Source organism: Pomacea canaliculata, linkage group LG13 (assembly GCF_003073045.1).
Source record: "Pomacea canaliculata isolate SZHN2017 linkage group LG13, ASM307304v1, whole genome shotgun sequence".
NCBI lineage: Eukaryota > Metazoa > Mollusca > Gastropoda > Architaenioglossa > Ampullariidae > Pomacea > Pomacea canaliculata.
Genome location: NC_037602.1, coordinates 17,209,444 through 17,225,951, shown reverse-complemented (window position 1 = coordinate 17,225,951; position 16,508 = coordinate 17,209,444). Strand labels below are relative to the sequence as shown.

At 39.1% G+C, this 16,508-nt stretch overlaps 2 protein-coding genes across 3 annotated transcripts; one reads left to right on the top strand and one right to left on the bottom strand.

Annotated features, from left to right (window-relative positions):
* Positions 1–1,321: 1,321 nt before the first annotated feature.
* On the bottom strand, positions 1,322–4,248 carry LOC112554187 (peptidyl-prolyl cis-trans isomerase H-like). 2 transcript variants are annotated; one of them, XM_025221829.1, is made up of 5 exons: positions 4,098–4,248; positions 3,250–3,512; positions 2,965–3,058; positions 2,332–2,522; positions 1,322–2,020 (listed from the first exon to the last, which is right to left on the bottom strand). In XM_025221829.1, the coding sequence occupies exons 2-5, from the start codon at positions 3,499–3,501 to the stop codon at positions 1,868–1,870; spliced, it is 690 nt and encodes a 229-aa protein (XP_025077614.1). In that variant the 5' UTR covers positions 3,502–3,512; positions 4,098–4,248; the 3' UTR covers positions 1,322–1,867. The 2 variants fall into 2 exon arrangements, with proteins under 2 accessions (XP_025077614.1, XP_025077615.1); XM_025221830.1 differs by having other exon boundaries at positions 3,250–3,508; positions 4,098–4,222.
* Positions 4,249–4,457: 209 nt separating this feature from the next.
* On the top strand, positions 4,458–15,679 carry LOC112554493 (DDB1- and CUL4-associated factor 12-like). The gene is made up of 9 exons (XM_025222276.1): positions 4,458–4,640; positions 7,821–8,072; positions 8,540–8,746; positions 9,228–9,288; positions 9,759–9,931; positions 10,538–10,600; positions 10,929–11,097; positions 11,625–11,770; positions 12,158–15,679. The coding sequence occupies exons 1-9, from the start codon at positions 4,458–4,460 to the stop codon at positions 12,347–12,349; spliced, it is 1,446 nt and encodes a 481-aa protein (XP_025078061.1). The 3' UTR covers positions 12,350–15,679.
* Positions 15,680–16,508: the final 829 nt, after the last annotated feature.

The following is a 16,508-nucleotide window of genomic DNA, read 5'->3' as shown; positions in this document are numbered from 1 at the left end:
CTGGATATTCATCCACGGATAGAATACAGTCGATAATGTCATGTGAAGAAAAGATAGGAAGCATTGGAAGGAAAGGGTTGAAGGTAGTGGTTTCCGCTAATGACAAATGTTAATAATCAATTACGTATAGCTGGTGCACAATACAGACAATCCAGAAAAAAATTAATGAGATTTGAGTTTTCTCATTTCTCGAGCATTACATGTATTGTCGTGTAGTCTTTTTTTAAAAAATTTTTGTTTTGTTTTGTTTTTTCATATCTAGGGTAGGAAAGCAAGAATTGTGTTGTTGGTTATTTTTTTGGGGGGAAAATTTTTCCACTCTTTATAGCTTGTTCTGGTCCTTCTACTAACTTCATCTCCCCGAAGACACGACTGTCCTTTAAAAAAATAAAATTAATACCCAAATGCTCACTTTACTTGAGCAAACTGTATTCTGGCTTTGACGGTTTATGATAAGATTATTTTTGCTGATCAAGTCTTCAGAAATGATAGGGTCATACAAGTGCGGACACATCTGCTGTAGCACATTTCACCAAATAATTTTACTTTACCAAAAGAGCGATTTCCTGATTGTTTGTACCACTGATCACCCGTGGTCGCATCCTCGCTCAATTGAAAGATTGTGCAATAAAATAAAAATTAAGCGTGGTGAGATGGATGGATGGACAGGCAGACAGAGAGAAGATAGAGGCGCGTAACATTTGGCGTGAAGGAGCTTAGTGAGATAGCAGGAGAATATGAAGACATTTCGGGGGAAGGATAGTTCTTTAGTCAGGATAGTCAGGATAGGCAGGGATTGTGAAGAAGCACTGCTTATGGCCGAAATCTGACTATGGGTAGTCGACTATTGACATTCCATTAGCTAGGTAGGATGAGGAGACCCTGATCTCAAGTAGTGGTGTTGTCTTGCAAAAAATACTGCGCATGCCTGGCTTGGAATATGGAACCCAGATCCCTGTCATCCCACCAGACATTAGTGTGTTTTGGCCAACATGGAAAATCGCTGGTATTTTTCATTCCGAATTTGTGATGGTTTTTTTTCACAATTGCGCCCATGCATACACGAATCCAAGTATGGATCGAGTCCCACAAACATACAGGCATGTGTTCAGTACTTTTACCAGTCAGGAAGATCAAATTTCAAAAACATGTAGACTTTATTTCTGCGCTCTGTTACATGTTGGAGTTTGTCAAGCATGGCAAATGTCAACTATAAATAACATTTAACATAACTTGTAGATCATCAGCCTTGTGAAACTTCGCTGAAAGATGTTGCGACGACATAGCTCATTAAATTTTCGTCTGCAATGTTATTTTTTTCCACAAAGAAAATGACAAGCACACATCAACCTAGTATCTCATTAAGTCTGACTTCATAATTAAGTACGCTGCTTTCCTGACATTGCATTCATCAACAATCACTAACTGCATTTTGTGATTGGAAAGACCAGCATGAGATGTTCTGCAAACACACGCGGACAGGTAGTCAGTTGTGTCAGTCAACAAGAAAGATGAAAAAATGGAAAAAAATGATGGACAAGGAAAAACACCATAAAATAACGGAAGGCGTGATTACAAATCGAAACTATGGAATCTGTACATAAATAAGGTCCAATGCTCTACACTTACACTTGTCAATGCATTTCTGCTAATACAAACAAGCCGACTATTTGTTTCTACCAATTTTAACTGGTTTCAGCTATTTGTCTCCATTATGTCTATCTCAGGTCAGCTTGTTATCTCCCTGACCCCTTCCTCTCAATGACTTATGGACGTATGACCCTAGTAAGTACAAAACAGACACATCAATGAAACGCAATCACGCTTTTAAAAAAAAATGAAAGAAAGTGAACACTCGGGGCACGCCTCAATCAAACTTATCGTCCTGGACGCTGGCCCTTCGGGTGATGACCAGAGGTTTCTTGAGGTTAGAGGCCGTGCAGTCCACCAGCTTGATCCTCCTCTTGGGTGTGTAGTGGTTGGGGTCAGTGGGCGTGTCGTTCAGCTTGTCCAGAAACGCCTGTAACAACAAGTAACATGTGAGTAACTGTGAACCAACAACGGTCAGAAGAGAAAGGCAGAATATTCTGACAGGCCTTGACCATTGGCTGAGGCCAAGGAGAGGTAGGCAGTAGGGTTGAACAGATAATTCCAAAGATGTCTCTTGGGTTGCCATAACGATCACTAAGGATACTGGTTGATGTGGTCGATGGCAACGACAAATAATAAATAGTGAGGTATTTGACAATCAGTGATTTATTATTAAAGTTCATATCATCTGAAATGGCGCTTTAGACCAGTGAGCTGAGCTCAAGCTGAACATCTACTCACGAGGGATTCCTTGTCGATGACCTGTCCAAAAGCCACATGTTTGCCGTCCAGATTCTGCATGGAGCGCATGATGATGAAGAACTGCGAGCCGTTGGAATTGGGGCCCCTGTTCGACATGGAGATGGTTCCCTTCTCGCTGTGTCCAATTTCAAAGTTTTCATCGTTGAACGTGTCTCCGTATATGCTGATTCCTAAACAAAAATTAAACAAACATTTGCTTTATTCTGGTGTTTCAACAAGAAGGTCAGTTTACGAAGAAAATGTGACAGAAAGAATAGCAGCTTGGCGATTTTTAGGAAGAACGCGTGATTTATCGTGAGTTTTTGATATTGAACGAGACTAGACATTTAAGGACGTGCCTCGCAGTGCCTCAGGTACCCGAATGGTTAGAGAGGTAGTGTCCGAACTGAAAGGAGCTCGTGGTCATCATGAGCCGTCTTAAAAATTTGTTATGATTTTATGGAGTAACCTTAGCTGATTGACATGAAGATATGGATGACTTGAATTACTACGACCGCTTTGCATGTGATAATTTCGATTGTATTGTCCTGTGTGGTCAAGTGATACTATAGTTTGCATTCAGTTCTTTTATGGTCAAGTAAAAGAACTTGTAAGTCTTGTATGTAACCTCACCTCCATTGCCATCTCCAATTGTGATGTCACCACACTGTAAGTGCATGTCTGGGATGAGTCTGTGGCAGTAGGAGTTTGCATATTTGAGTTCTCCCTGTCACAAACACAGTTTCAATGTAGAAGTATTACATGCAGGGAGGGCACACGAAGGGTTAAAAGCATGAAACACTTAAAATTATCTGTCAGCACACGTAAGCAATGCTCTCTAGAACAACAGGAAAGTCAGAAAACAGCAGCAACAACACAGTCAACAAAACAACAAGAGGCTCGAACTGTTGTCTTTACCGAAGGTCTCTTGACTCCGTTGCAAATGGAGATGAAGTTCAAGACGGTCATAGGGACCTTCTCGCCGAACAGACCGATCTTGAGAGACCCGTGCAGGTCCCCGCTGTCGTCGTAGTTCTTGATGAGGAACTCCAGTGTCACCTCCGCCGTGATGGTCTCGTTGACCATCTTGGACTTCCACAGCAGCGTGTTCTTCGCCGCCCCCGTCACCACTACCATCACCGCGAACGTCATCAACCGGAGACTTGCCATGCTGATGCTACCTTGCGACGAAGGAAAGAAAAGGTCAGAGCTCAGAGAGCAAAGTTCAAGAAAATTTGTAAGTCAAATAGTGGATGGTTTGTCACTTAAACAACGGTGGTGAAGACTGAGCGACAATCTATGCAAAAACGTTTTTAATTTTGGTGACGTGTCGCGTGAACGTTGTGAAATACTGTAAAATTAAAATATTATAACTGAGAAATAATTGACATTTTTTACAGCTAGCATAGCCCCTTGCATAGAGTTTACGTACTGAGGGGGACTGTTGTATCGTAGAAGCATCGGAAGAAAATTCGAAACATATATCAGGCGTAGTATACACAAGAATACATAGTCAGTCAGAAACATACCTGAGATCGGCTTTTGAGAGAAAAAACTTTCATCTTTAGAATTACATGTATAAAGACCTCCACTAACGAGAAAAACCTGAAACTTTGACAAGCATTTTCAGGTCAGTGTCGAGAAATATATCACTAAGAACAAACCCCAATCTTGCAAATTAGTTTTAAGGATGTTCACTGACGGATCCCAGCTTGAAAGAAAAATTAGCAAATCACGTCAACCAGGGAGAAGTAGCTTGAACTTACCTTCAGTCCTCAACTGCAGCTTTCGACAAGTTCTTTCGTGCACAAGAAGCGAAAACTAAAATGTGATATCAACTTTTAAAAGCCAGTCTTTTGCCACGAGACAGCATCCCAGCGCGCAGCCAATCAGAAGGCTCACGTCTGTTCGCTCCCTCCACCCTACTCTTCACTCCCCCTCCCGCCATCCTGTTCTCCCTCCATCGGTTGTCACCCATCGTCGGCGGGAGGGGCCAACATGGCCAATCAAACGATCGTGCCAAAGCAGAGCACAGGGAGGGTTTGAGTCCATTGACTGGGAGGAGTTGGGGGGAGACAGTAGGGGGTGGTAGCGAGGGGAAGAGATGCAGTGCTCGGCGACCAAAGATGACAGAGAAAGGGTGCGGAGATATCGACGATGAAAAGTTAGTGATGTGGCAGAACGCAGACGTGGAGTCTCTGCTGGTGGCTGACCTTTCACCTTCCGCGTGGCTCGTTCGAACTTTCCATCCCACGTGTCGGCGCGTGGCAGTGTTTCGATCCAAACTGATATTCGATGCAAGGATCAGGGTGGGGAGGGAGGGAAGAATTTTAAAAACAAATCCTCGCCAACCCACCACCTCGATGACATGCAAGTGAATCAACCTTCTGCCACGGAGGCTACTCGTGTCATAAAATCAGCAAGAAAAATTAATTTTAAAAATATGTCCCTCACGTTATAGGGAATTCCGTGCTGGGGCTTCTTTTCTGCATATAGGTCTGTTTTAATCAAGCTGTTGTTCTCTTATAAATATGTGTGCTTCTAGATATTTCTCTGCTAACCCTAACTTCTTCTTTATCTTTTTTCGTTCCGGCTTGCGTTTCTTCTTCTCTGTTCATTTTTTTTTTAAATTCGTGTATAGGTATTTGCCGTTGTACTGGAACTCCCTGCACTTTGAGAAGCAGGAGAGTTTCAAATTTCACAGAATTATTATAACTAGCAGCAGCATCGGATCAGCGATAGGACTTGATGTTTATTATTGTTACTGAAGGACTAAGCTGTAAATTTCATAATATTCTAGTCAGTAGTTCTATAACTAGAATGCAGTTCGTTACTCGCGAGTGATGTAAGGTCAGGTTTGGGGCCGAGCTAAGTCCACTTCAGCCAACCTCGCACGCTACGAGAAATAGGTCAGGAGGCAGAGAACTCATCATCATCTTCATTATCATCATCGTCGTCGTCGTCATCTCCTACACAATTTTGTCCTAAAACCTAACACTAATGCTGCTCAAAGCCCAATCAACAACCCCTTCTCTTTAAAAACCAAACATCCACCCCTCTAGCTTCAAAGTCCTCAAATAAATTATACGCTTTTAGTATTTTTCATGCTGCAAGAAGTGTTTGGTTTATTATTAAGCGATAGTGCTGCCACACTGACAGTTTATAGACAATTCTGGCAATTACGAAATTTACTGCACACGTGTGTCTGCAAAACAATGTATTTGTACGGATCGCCATCCTGGTAGGTCCCAACGATGGCAACGAACTCTGATCGCCACTGTCAAGAGAAAAGTGGCTTGGTTTAATTAGTCATGTCACTCAGCTCGACACCTTACCGACGGCTGTCCTCTAGGGTACGGGGAAGGTCGTTGCCAGGGTAAGCAAAAAAATAAAAAAAAAAAAATCAGAGTGGTCAGGCTGTCAGATGGGGAACCTACTCACAGATGATCAAAATCCGACGACTAGTCAGCCCCATTTGAGGGCCGGTTGATGATAATGATATAGACAATATATATATATGGAGATTAATGATAATATGCTGTACTATCTTTGGAGATATGCACAAAGCAACGCAATAAACTCTTTCAAGTTCCTTTCAAGTGAACGATGGCAGGGAGGTAACTCCTGAAATATCAACGATTGCTTTTCTCTGAATACCTATCTTTCACACTGTACCCGGTGCTACACGTACTAGGGGAGTGATGGGAGTGATGATATGATTCAAAGAGGATCCCTTTGATGTGATGGTTAAATAGAAAATAGAAAACGCGCATACGGGTCCCAGAACAATCGTTGGGTTTTACTTCAAAGATATTGTACATCATGAATATTGTCATTGGTTTAATACAATATATGTAATGCATAATTGGTTGTAAATACAATATATGAAGTGCATAACATTTTGACTTTTTTTAGCATAGAAAAGGTAAATGTGATGATTAATCCCATGACTGTACGATCGCTGGGGAGTAAGTGGTTCTCTCCCTCGATCACTGTCTTACTTTCCCCTCAACACTCTATACACAGTCAATGTTCTGCAGCTTGGGTAACCTGCAGAAGTGGGTAAGGAACTACGCGGCGGGTTTGAACTGGGTAGTTTGCGCGTTTACGGGTCCAGCCATGTGCCTACTCTTATTTTTACAATCAGAGTACGAACTAATATCCCTTGATACACGTCGTTGATCAGATGAGGAATTGCATGGGAGATATATTTACATTGCATGCAAATCTGAAATAAATATTTAAGCAACAAAAGATATCAATAGTTAAGTAGAGCAGTAACGAGTACAAAAATCAAAAGCGTATAAATATTAATTATTTGGCTCTTTGGCACTTTTTTTGACATTTGCAAAGGCGTGAAGGTTTCAGCAGACTCCGATGGTTTGTAAAGTACCATAACTCGCGTTGATGCTCGCCCCAAAGTCAGCGAGTTGTCCTCCCCTATGATAGATATGGCGGTTGCTAGTCTGGGTTAGAAATAGCACAGCGACGATTTTGTTTGCTAGCGACTTGAAGACATTCACTTTGCAAATGGGATGTATTCATTGCAGAGAACTAAAGATAACCTGTTAACACTGCACGAAAATGGATGGTAACTTTGTATATTTTATTTGATAGTAAAATAACTGGTGTTTTGTATGGTGACGAAATGAGAAAGTAGGTGGTTTACTCTGTAAAACTTCCATAGGTCGGTATCAGATATGCCCGAAGCATTTTAAATACCAGTTACAATTGTTTTAGTTCATTGTTAGTTTGAATAGAATAAACGCTTTATGTCATGATCAGTGATATGTAGCAACGATAACTATACTACTCGTTATTTCATTCTAGTATTTACATATATCCACTCGATATCAGAGATTACAGTTCGTACGCTATACAGTCCTTAATATTTTCATGTCCTAAGGCTAATACGAACCATAAGGTAAATGAATCATTATCAGCCATTCTCGTTCCAAATAAGCTAAAACCCCAACCAGGATTAAATATGTCATATGAGAAAATATGCTTGCCAGTAACTCACTTAAGGGCCCCATGTAATGCAGTATGCTTGGACAGTAGAAGGAAACCTTGCACACCTTTCTCCATTAAAAGTACACCATACACCCATTATAGTTCAGTGTGTATTATTGATTGAAATGATTTTGTCTCACAATGGATACATACACTAGTTTAAAGGATATACCCCAATGCATGCACCTCCACTTTACTTTTTTTTCATGGGTTGTTCTTGGAGAAACTGCACTAGATTTTCTCCCCTTTATCCCTACTATCTTTTCCTCTGATTTGCTTCCTTCTTCATTTTCTCACTGTTAATGTTAGCTTTGTGACTGAAAACTACAGTAAAAAAAAAAAAGGTATTATGTTCAGAAAAGATAAAGCTCAACCAGCTTTGTTGTTTTTTTAATTTCTGGTCATTTTTCAGATGTTATGAGAATCTTGGCACTTGGGGGTTACACAGACTCAGAGGTGTCAGAAACAGAACATAGAAAGTGCCATGCACTCAAGAGAACCAGACAGGCTCTTCACAAAACATCAGTCTGTCAGCATTTCAGTATTTACAACAGCGACAATATGGTGTGCACAGAACACATCCCAAGCATTTGTTTGCAAACTATGTAGCACAACAGGTACCAAGTGTTTTACAGGAACATGAGTTTAGCCTTGGGACAATTAACAAAGTGTTTGCTGCAAAATGGCTAAACGACAAGCAAGTTGTATATGGAACCAAGTGCAATCAGGTGAGCAGCTTGTGTCAGGGCAATCTCATCAATAATTTTGTGTATGCCTAGGTTGCTAAAGTGATGACTTCACCCCTCCTGTCTTTTATTGTTATAAAGGCATCTGATAATACTGGTAAGTGGTTTGAACTGGCATTACACGTTCTAAATTTTTGTCAGTGTGTGCTGTTGGGAAAAAGAGATGTTTGGGAGTGACCATGTATTATTTTAGGATACATATCCCTTTTTCTTAAAAATTATCTACTTTTCTTTAGTGTTGAATGTGTGCATCCAAGACCTGCAAAAGGTTTATATGCACCTCATTTTATGCAATTGGTCATCAAGTGTGGACTCCATAAATAATAATTATTATCATCACTGTTATTATTTATAGGTATTTAGAAGTTTTAAAAGATAAATATCTTGTTTTATATGATATGAAGCTGCTTTCCTCAGTAGTACATGTGTTCATGTTTATTGTTATGCAGCTTATTGTGATTAATGTGACCAATGGCCGACAGACAGTAATCCCATCTCTGCAGTCAAGTGATGAAAGCATCCCAGCCATCTCACCGTGTGGGATTCATGCCATTTCCATTAACCCTTCTGGCACTCTTCTGGCCACTGGTGCTTCTAATACTAATGACATAGGCATCTATAGGCTACCCACTTTTGATCCTGTCTGTGTTGGAGAGGTGAGTTGTGAGAAAACTATATGCATGGTTATTTCAAAAGTAATCTCAGAGGGGATTTATATTTAGACTGTTTCTCTGAATCATTTCAATAAACTTTAGGAACCTATTTTTACATTTTTCTGTAATGTTGATAAGTCCCCATTAACTTTATCTGGGAGTATGAAAGTACTCTATTCCCCCACCTCATTCCTCCACATAAAGACTCTGAGTCTTATCAATTTTTGTGGGGTTTTCTCTTCACATATGTAAGATATATATATATATGTGCATTAAAAAAAAGTTTTGCAGCCAAAAAACCATTTCTACATCTCTGCTCACAGGATGTGAAGACTGGGTTGTCATCAGCTCATGAGATGCAGTTTTCTTTTTTGTCACCTAGAGATTTAGTAGTTTCTCTTAACTTTATTTGATGTTTATTTCTTCATTAAAAAATATAGAAACAAATCTTTATTTTTATCATGAATTTTTTTTATATTGGCAGGGTGGACACACTGACTGGGTCTTTGACATGGAGTGGATCGATGACGAATTTCTGGTCACAGGTGAGAAGTTGTGGGTTTTTAGGCTTTTCCTCCCTCTTTGATATGAATTTTGTTTTCCTAGTGACAGTCATTATCCTTAGGCTAAATTTAAATACAGTACATTCATTCATATTCATCTGTCCATACCTTAACATGCCCATACAGTTATAGCCACTGGTATGTACTTGATTTTACAAAATGTTTCAAAACCAGATTTGCACATATAAGATGAAAGGGGCACAAAGCCAATTTGTTTGTAAGTACCATTCATTTGTAATTAAGTTTGATGTGTGTCTGGTACACTGTAATTTGTTGCAATATGTCTGTGTGCTATAAAGAATTGAGGGGACATCTACATACCAAAGAGGCGTACAGATCTGTAGATATTGTGCTTGAGTAGATATTGCATTTGAACAAAGGGAATGTAGCTCTTATTTTTTGTTCTATCATCTCCATTCTGCTCAAACAAAATAACTTTCTTCTGTGGACAGGTTCCAGAGATAGTCTGCTTGCATTATGGCGTGTTGACAATGTGGATGACAGTCGCACTTCCAGAATGACTTGTTTATACGTTCCAGAGTATGCTATCAAGAAACCAATTTTTACCAAACCATGTGAAAAGGCGCTCAAAGTACGAGCCCTCACCATTAATCATCGAAGAAGTGTAAGTCAGTCCCTGACGCATGATAACACAAATGAGACATAAGATGTGTAATTCTGGAAGAGTAGCTGTTCTAGATATCTTAAATATTTTTCATTTTTTAGGCTTAATATCTGTGATGTTTGGTTCTGACATGCAGTTTTTTCCAGTGTGATTATGTTTAATGGACAGACAGCCCTGTTCAGTAAAGCTGACAAATTTGAAAAAAAGCACTCTACTCCTCATATGGCAAATCGCTGTGTCAAACCCAAGTGCACTTGATGGTTAAAAAAAAAGAACAGGACCACTTCACATCCCTCCTTAGTTCTCTGCACTGGCTGCCCATTCATGCTTGCAGTCAGTACAAGTTGTGTTCTACCTTAATTTCTTCCAAACCCAGGAAGGTGGAAGATGATTTGTTTATTTGTTTCCCACTTGCCCTAATAACACAAACACAAATGTCTTTTAACAACTGTAGTCAGCAACCTGAGCCAGTATGTTAACTGTACAGTTACATTTTGCTGGTCCATCTGTATTACATTTACATATTATCTTGAAGCTGTAGTTCAGAAATAGTCCTCTGCAACTGCAAAGTGAAAAGAGGATTTTTGTTTTTGTTTGTTTGTGCAGGAAATGGCTGTGCTGAGCTTAAATGCATATTTCCATCTGTGGGATATAGAAACTTTTCATCCAGTAAGTATGACAATGATCTTCATATGTTTCATTTAATTAGAAGCCACCATTTCCCTAACAAATTCGTGAATGGGTACATAGGTTTGATAAGCACAGCCTATTTATGTAACCTGATAAAAGGTCTGTAGCAATCAAATAATAAAACTTGGTTCATGACGAAATACTTGAAATACTTGAAATACTGAATACACATAGCACCATAGCCCATTTCTGACTAAAAATTTTTAAATGTAGTTTTTGATATCTGGAGCATCAGTTAATAAAATTGCTGAATGGCTTTTATGAGCTAAATTATTGACCGCCAGCCTGACCTATTGTTTTTCTTTAGCTTTGGATTAACCGTCTGAGATGTGCTCGAGAAAATGTCTGCATCACTGTAAGTGAAGAAAGAAACTTATATGCTGTGGGCTCCCACTCCTGCTTTACCCTTGTTGACTCCAGGAAAAAGACAGAACACCAAATCCCAGCCAAGCACCGAGAAAGAGGGCTTTTCCAAGGTGACGGAATTATTGTGTTGGTTCAATACGATTATGTTCATTGGGAATGCCCTTTGGATTGGGACACTATTTAGAATATGAAGATTTATATAATACTGAAATGTGCCAGTGCGCATGACTTGAACCAGATACCATATTTTTTCATACTTGGCATTAACACTCCTGTGATTTGGGCACAGATAGTGCTAGGATAAAGGTGAAGTTAACATTCTTCAAATTTGCTGCATGCTGGTTCCACATGGTTCAGCAGAGTCAAATGCTTGAAAGAAAGCTGAGATTTTTTTAAGTCCTACATCTGTCTTTTAGTCAAGCAAGAACATCATGAATGCCGTTTTAGTTTCCTTAGCTCAGATGTTACCATTAGTTTTAGTCACAGCACAATATTTTGGAAAGATTCTGCTACACTAAAATGCATACTGTTTATGTATGTAACACCTTTTCTCACCCCTTAAGTTGCACACACACACACACACGTACAAAGGCAAATACTTTGTTGGCAAAGTGTTATTAATGACCTGTGATTGCAGGCATCCGGTCACTAAGTTTCCAAAAAGACATCATCACCATTGGAACAGGTGTGGGACTTGTCATGTTTTATGACATACGTGCAGGCAAGTACTTGGAGAATCCATGCGGCCACCCTTGTCAGCTTCTTGTGGGAAATGGTTGGCTGGTAGGTTGCTTGGTACCTCTCGACATTTCTGCCTTTCTTTGCTCAGCTTGTATCATTTATTTAAAAAACTTTTTAAAATTATCTTTCTGGCCCTATTCTTTTGCCATGCTATTGACTAAGATGCACCTAACAATTTGTTGCAGACTTGGGCTGTATATTTTACATATTAAAGAAATTTTCTTCTGTCATACCATAGTGTGAAGTATCCAAAACAAACTTTTGCATTTGTTTCCTTTTGACTAGCTGCTGTACACTGTAATGATACAACATGGTATAGTTATTATTGGCAATTATGCCATGATGGTCTTTCTCAGTTTTATGCACAAAATAGGTTTCTAATTATGTGTTTGTTTGTGTGACTGTGGGTGTAAATGGTTTTATTTTCAGAAACACGACGAAAGCTACCAAGACATTTTCTTGGACAATATATACCCAAATGCTATTTACACTCATGCATATGATGAAACGGAGTACGACTCTTCACAGCAGGTGGACCTTTGCCTGCTCAGCTGTGGGGTAACTATGCGGCACTCTGGGCATAGCTGTCGTTTGTCCCACCAAGCGAATAAGAAAAACTAGGCCATGTGCCAGACCAGGCCAATGTCAAACTTTTTTTTTTGTCTTTTTGAGGGCTTCAGACATTCTGACCCCTTGCCTGATCTTCTGTCCTGTCTAGTCTGCAAGTCAGCCTTGATAGGAAAACTCAAGCAAGAACTTTTCCCCCAGCATGATTGTGATATTTGTAAAAACAGTTAAAAGGAAGTTTGCAATGTCTGTGGCACAAGATTGTATGTTTGAGAGTGTGCATGCACAGATGCATGTGGGTGAGCATGTGTGCATATAGCATGCATATATGCATCAGCATTGTATATACTTCACTTCTGCATGCATGCACATAATGATGAGGTGCAAGCAAGGCTGTTGTTTCAAATCACGGTAAACTAAGCTTCCAAGGGAAGCAACAGCTATCTTGAAGTTTACACAATCCTGAGTGTCTTGAGGGAGAGAATTTTCTGCGCTTGCATCATTATAATGACTGCATTGGGTTGTTGTTTGTTTTTTTTTTTTTCTTTTTTAATCTCTTTCTCTCCACCTGTGATACTGTGTGAAAAATTCACTTTGAAAATGACACAGAAAGTAATCTGTTGTGGATTTTGGAATGTATGTTTTCTTAAAGTGCATTTATTAATTTATTGTGTTAGAAAGCAGACTCCATGGAAAGCATATGTAGGTTGCCTAACCAGCATCATGATCAGTAGCTGACTTTCTGAATGACCATCATATGGTTTACCCCATGCATGGCATCTGAAACTAAACACACTATTACCCTTAAAAACATTTGAGCTGTCTCACAAATTAATGTCAAGTCTTCTAAAAATGTCATGATTGGTTGCATACAATTTTTTTAAAAGTATGTTCCAAAAGCTAAAGGCTAATCTAATGCAAAATTACTTTCAAATGAGTGGGATTAGATCAATGAAGCTACTAATTCCCAAGTTTTGAGCAAAATATTATGTCATGTTCATGAGGTATAAGTCTTAGTTTTGGAAAGAGTTCAAGACATAAATGTCGTCCAGAAAACTAGGCAAACACCTCATTAGCATATGCGTACAATGGTTGAGGCTTTTGATGCAGTTTTTAAAAAAAAAAGCAATAGATTTTTGTAACAAACCAATAAGAGTTGATAACTTTTCTGAAGACTTACAAGTTTTAGCTGAATTTCATGTTTGACTTGGACTGCTTGATTGCACAAAAATTGCTTATGAGATGTCATTCAAAGGCTAATTCTAGGACAAACCAGTTATAATGAATTTGCTGTCCAGAAAGCTGCTGGAAATTTTCAAAGCTATAAAGATCAGATTAAGTGGGTCAACTTGCATCAGTCTGTCAAAAAAGTAATATTGGGTAAGTAACCTGAAGCAGGAATGCAAAATCATGCATCAGGAATGCAAGATCATGGTCATGGATGATAATATAAAGTGCAGTGTCTTTCCTAGTTTATCAAGATCTAAGAATGACTGCACTTTTAGAAAAAGCACTTTGGCCAGGAGTTAGAGGTTTATTGAATTATTTCAGAGCTAGCAAAAGCGCATTGTGAATAGAACTAGGTGACTTGTTAAAGGGGGGCAGTAAAAATGAGTTTGGTGTATTTTTGCGTAAACCATTGCAGTGGTCTTGTGACAGGAGTGACAAAGCATTTGATTATTGTGTGCTTAACTGCTAGTGCTGGAAGCTTGAGGAGCAGGAAAATGTCTGGATGTATCAAGGCACCATCTCTTGCAGCTTACTATTGCATAGCCAGTAGGGATATACTGGACAATTGTATTTTCAGCTCTGTGAGTATGATGTATTGTGGGACTCTTATTTTGTAGGCAAGGTCTCCATATTAGTTCTGTCATAGAACATAGCCAGGCAAAGCAACATCCTGTCAACATTGCCATTTCTGTTGAATTTAGCTTTGTGAGAGTGCCTTTTTTCTGTGGATGACCTTTTTGTTTTGAGGCGTGTTGCTGTTCTTTGGTTTTTTTTTAGAGATTTACAGCCTGAGCAGAGCTCACAACTTTTTAGAGCTGTTCTTCATAGGAAAAGAATCTGTGGCATTTTCTTTAACAGTTTTATAAAGATTAAGGAGATGTTGATGCTGCTGAGGTTGATTGTGATTTATGTGACAGGGTTGTGAACACTTCGCGTTTCTTCCTATTTCCCTTTTTCTCTCCTTTCAAGACTGATGCTTACCACACATCAGGCAGAAATGCATGAAGGCAGATAAATGGACTCAAAAAGGGATGTATGCAAATTGTGTACCTGTTATAGGTAGGAAATTGTGGTAGTAGCATTTGCTTTATGCAGATAATATCCTTTTTATTTCTCTAGACTCTAAGGCACATCATTGTAGGCCACAGCGATTTCTAAGACTATTTAAGAGAGTTTCAGAAGGTGTCGATGTCGAGTACAGATTGTGTATATATGTGTAGAATGTGTGTGTGAGAGGATAAGAAGGACACAGGATTGAGGTGTTGGAATATGTCATAATTTACAAGCAAAAGTTGAAAATTCATTTAAAAAATGTATCAGAACCTTTATGGTTTCAGAAAGATTAGGAAATTGAAGGTTGTGTTAGAGATAAGGATCAGTCAGGATTTATTTGCATTGTCCTTTGATTTTTAAGTAACCACTGACATCTGTGTGTGCATGTGCATTGAAGCAAGACAGAGCAAACTCTCCAACTGGTATTACTCTATATTTAAGTAGAATTGATTAAAATGAATAGTCGATGTTCTAAAGAACCTGCTTTTGTTTACTGTGTCATGCAAGGAAGTTTGCAATTTGAAGTAGTCATGACTCGCATAGTTCTTCCTGTGAAAGTAGGGAGGATTAAAAAAAGGTTATGTTTTAGTAATTTGTTAAAAAGAAAAAACTATTCTAATAACAGAAAAGTATTAACAAGGATATGTTTTATAGCTTTGTTTAAAAAAAACCAACTAATATCAGGCTCTTCATTGAGGGCATTTTATTTTCAAACTTTTAGTAGGAATTATACATTGTAAATCATGTGTTTGTCAGTTTTTTAAATGTTTAGAAGGGTTGGGTTTTTTTTGCATGTCACATGCATGTTTTGTGAGAAAGCCTGTGTGTGCGTGCATGCATGCGTGTGTTATGCATGTTTGCATTTTTAGCTTATCATTCTTATACCATGATATATGCTGCTCATCTCAGACCTTTTTTGTGGTCCCAAGACTACTGTGTACTAGGCTATCAAGTTCAGCTTTAAAATACTAAATAAATTTTAAATACTTTTCTTTCAAGACCAACATTTAAACAAAATAAAACAGAAAAATGTCAGTATTGTTATTTAGACAAATGACTGGACCTCTGGGCTCCTTTCAAAATAAATACTTTTAAGTGAAATGTGTGGAGTGATCATGTTTCATGGCTGTAGGCTTGTACAAACTATTCAGAAGTTTAAGGTGTTACCCTATCTACTGGTTAGATCCAGGGCTTCACCGTCACATCGCTTGCTTCTGTATTTTCTGCTAGATTATTTTCTCTCACTCAACACTCTTCTTGGCAGTTTCAACATTTCCACCTGCAGTTTCACGTCAAAGGTAGAATTAAGTAATCCAACTGCTGCAAAACAGTCTTGTTATTGGAAAGAATTACCACGTATCAACTTTCTCCCTGTCGTAGATCTGACGATATGTCCTCTCTAACGATCCAGCAGGAGTGTGTTGTTTTTAGTCGGAAACTCTGCTATGCTTCTCATTTCTTCACGCACACAGAAGGTCAAAACATGTGCCCCTCCCCATTGCTCACTTTCGTAACATGGTTTGGAATCTTATGGCTAACAGAGCCACGCTGACATGCGCCGAGCCTCTGCATCCCAAACCATAAATCGATCTCGCGAGAAGAAGAGAGAAAGCGAACTTTAAAAAATCCTTTCCTTTTAGGAGGACGAAATAGAGAACAGTGCTCTTGTTTCCGTTCTTTTTTTTTCCGCCTGATTTTTAACCATTTTATTCATGCTGTCAACAATTATAATGACCTACTCATCGTTGAGCTATCTAAGGTCCTTTGGTGACGACTCCGTGTAGTGCATTCCTTGCAGGTCACGCTAAAAGTGCAAATGGTTCACATGACTACATCGTGAGTGCACCAAGGTGATACAAGGGATATTTTCGTGCGGTCGTCGTCCAGGCAACGAACTGTAAAAGTGCAAACTGGGTTCATCGAGTGCAAA

Bases quoted from the DNA above. Each gene is read 5' to 3' on its own strand.
- LOC112554493 (XM_025222276.1), top strand. From the start codon at position 4,458: ATGACAGAGAAAGGGTGCGGAGATATCGACGATGAAAAGTTAGTGATG. The intron at 8,747-9,227 runs GTGAGTTGTGAG...TTATATTGGCAG, and splicing joins ATCCTGTCTGTGTTGGAGAG to GGTGGACACACTGACTGGGT. The intron at 11,771-12,157 runs GTAGGTTGCTTG...TTTTATTTTCAG, and splicing joins TTGTGGGAAATGGTTGGCTG to AAACACGACGAAAGCTACCA.
- LOC112554187 (XM_025221829.1), bottom strand. From the start codon at position 3,501: ATGGCAAGTCTCCGGTTGATGACGTTCGCGGTGATGGTAGTGGTGACG. The intron at 3,059-3,249 runs GTAAAGACAACA...TGTTTGTGACAG, and splicing joins ACGGAGTCAAGAGACCTTCG to GGAGAACTCAAATATGCAAA. The intron at 2,021-2,331 runs GTGAGTAGATGT...TTGTTGTTACAG, and splicing joins TCATCGACAAGGAATCCCTC to GCGTTTCTGGACAAGCTGAA.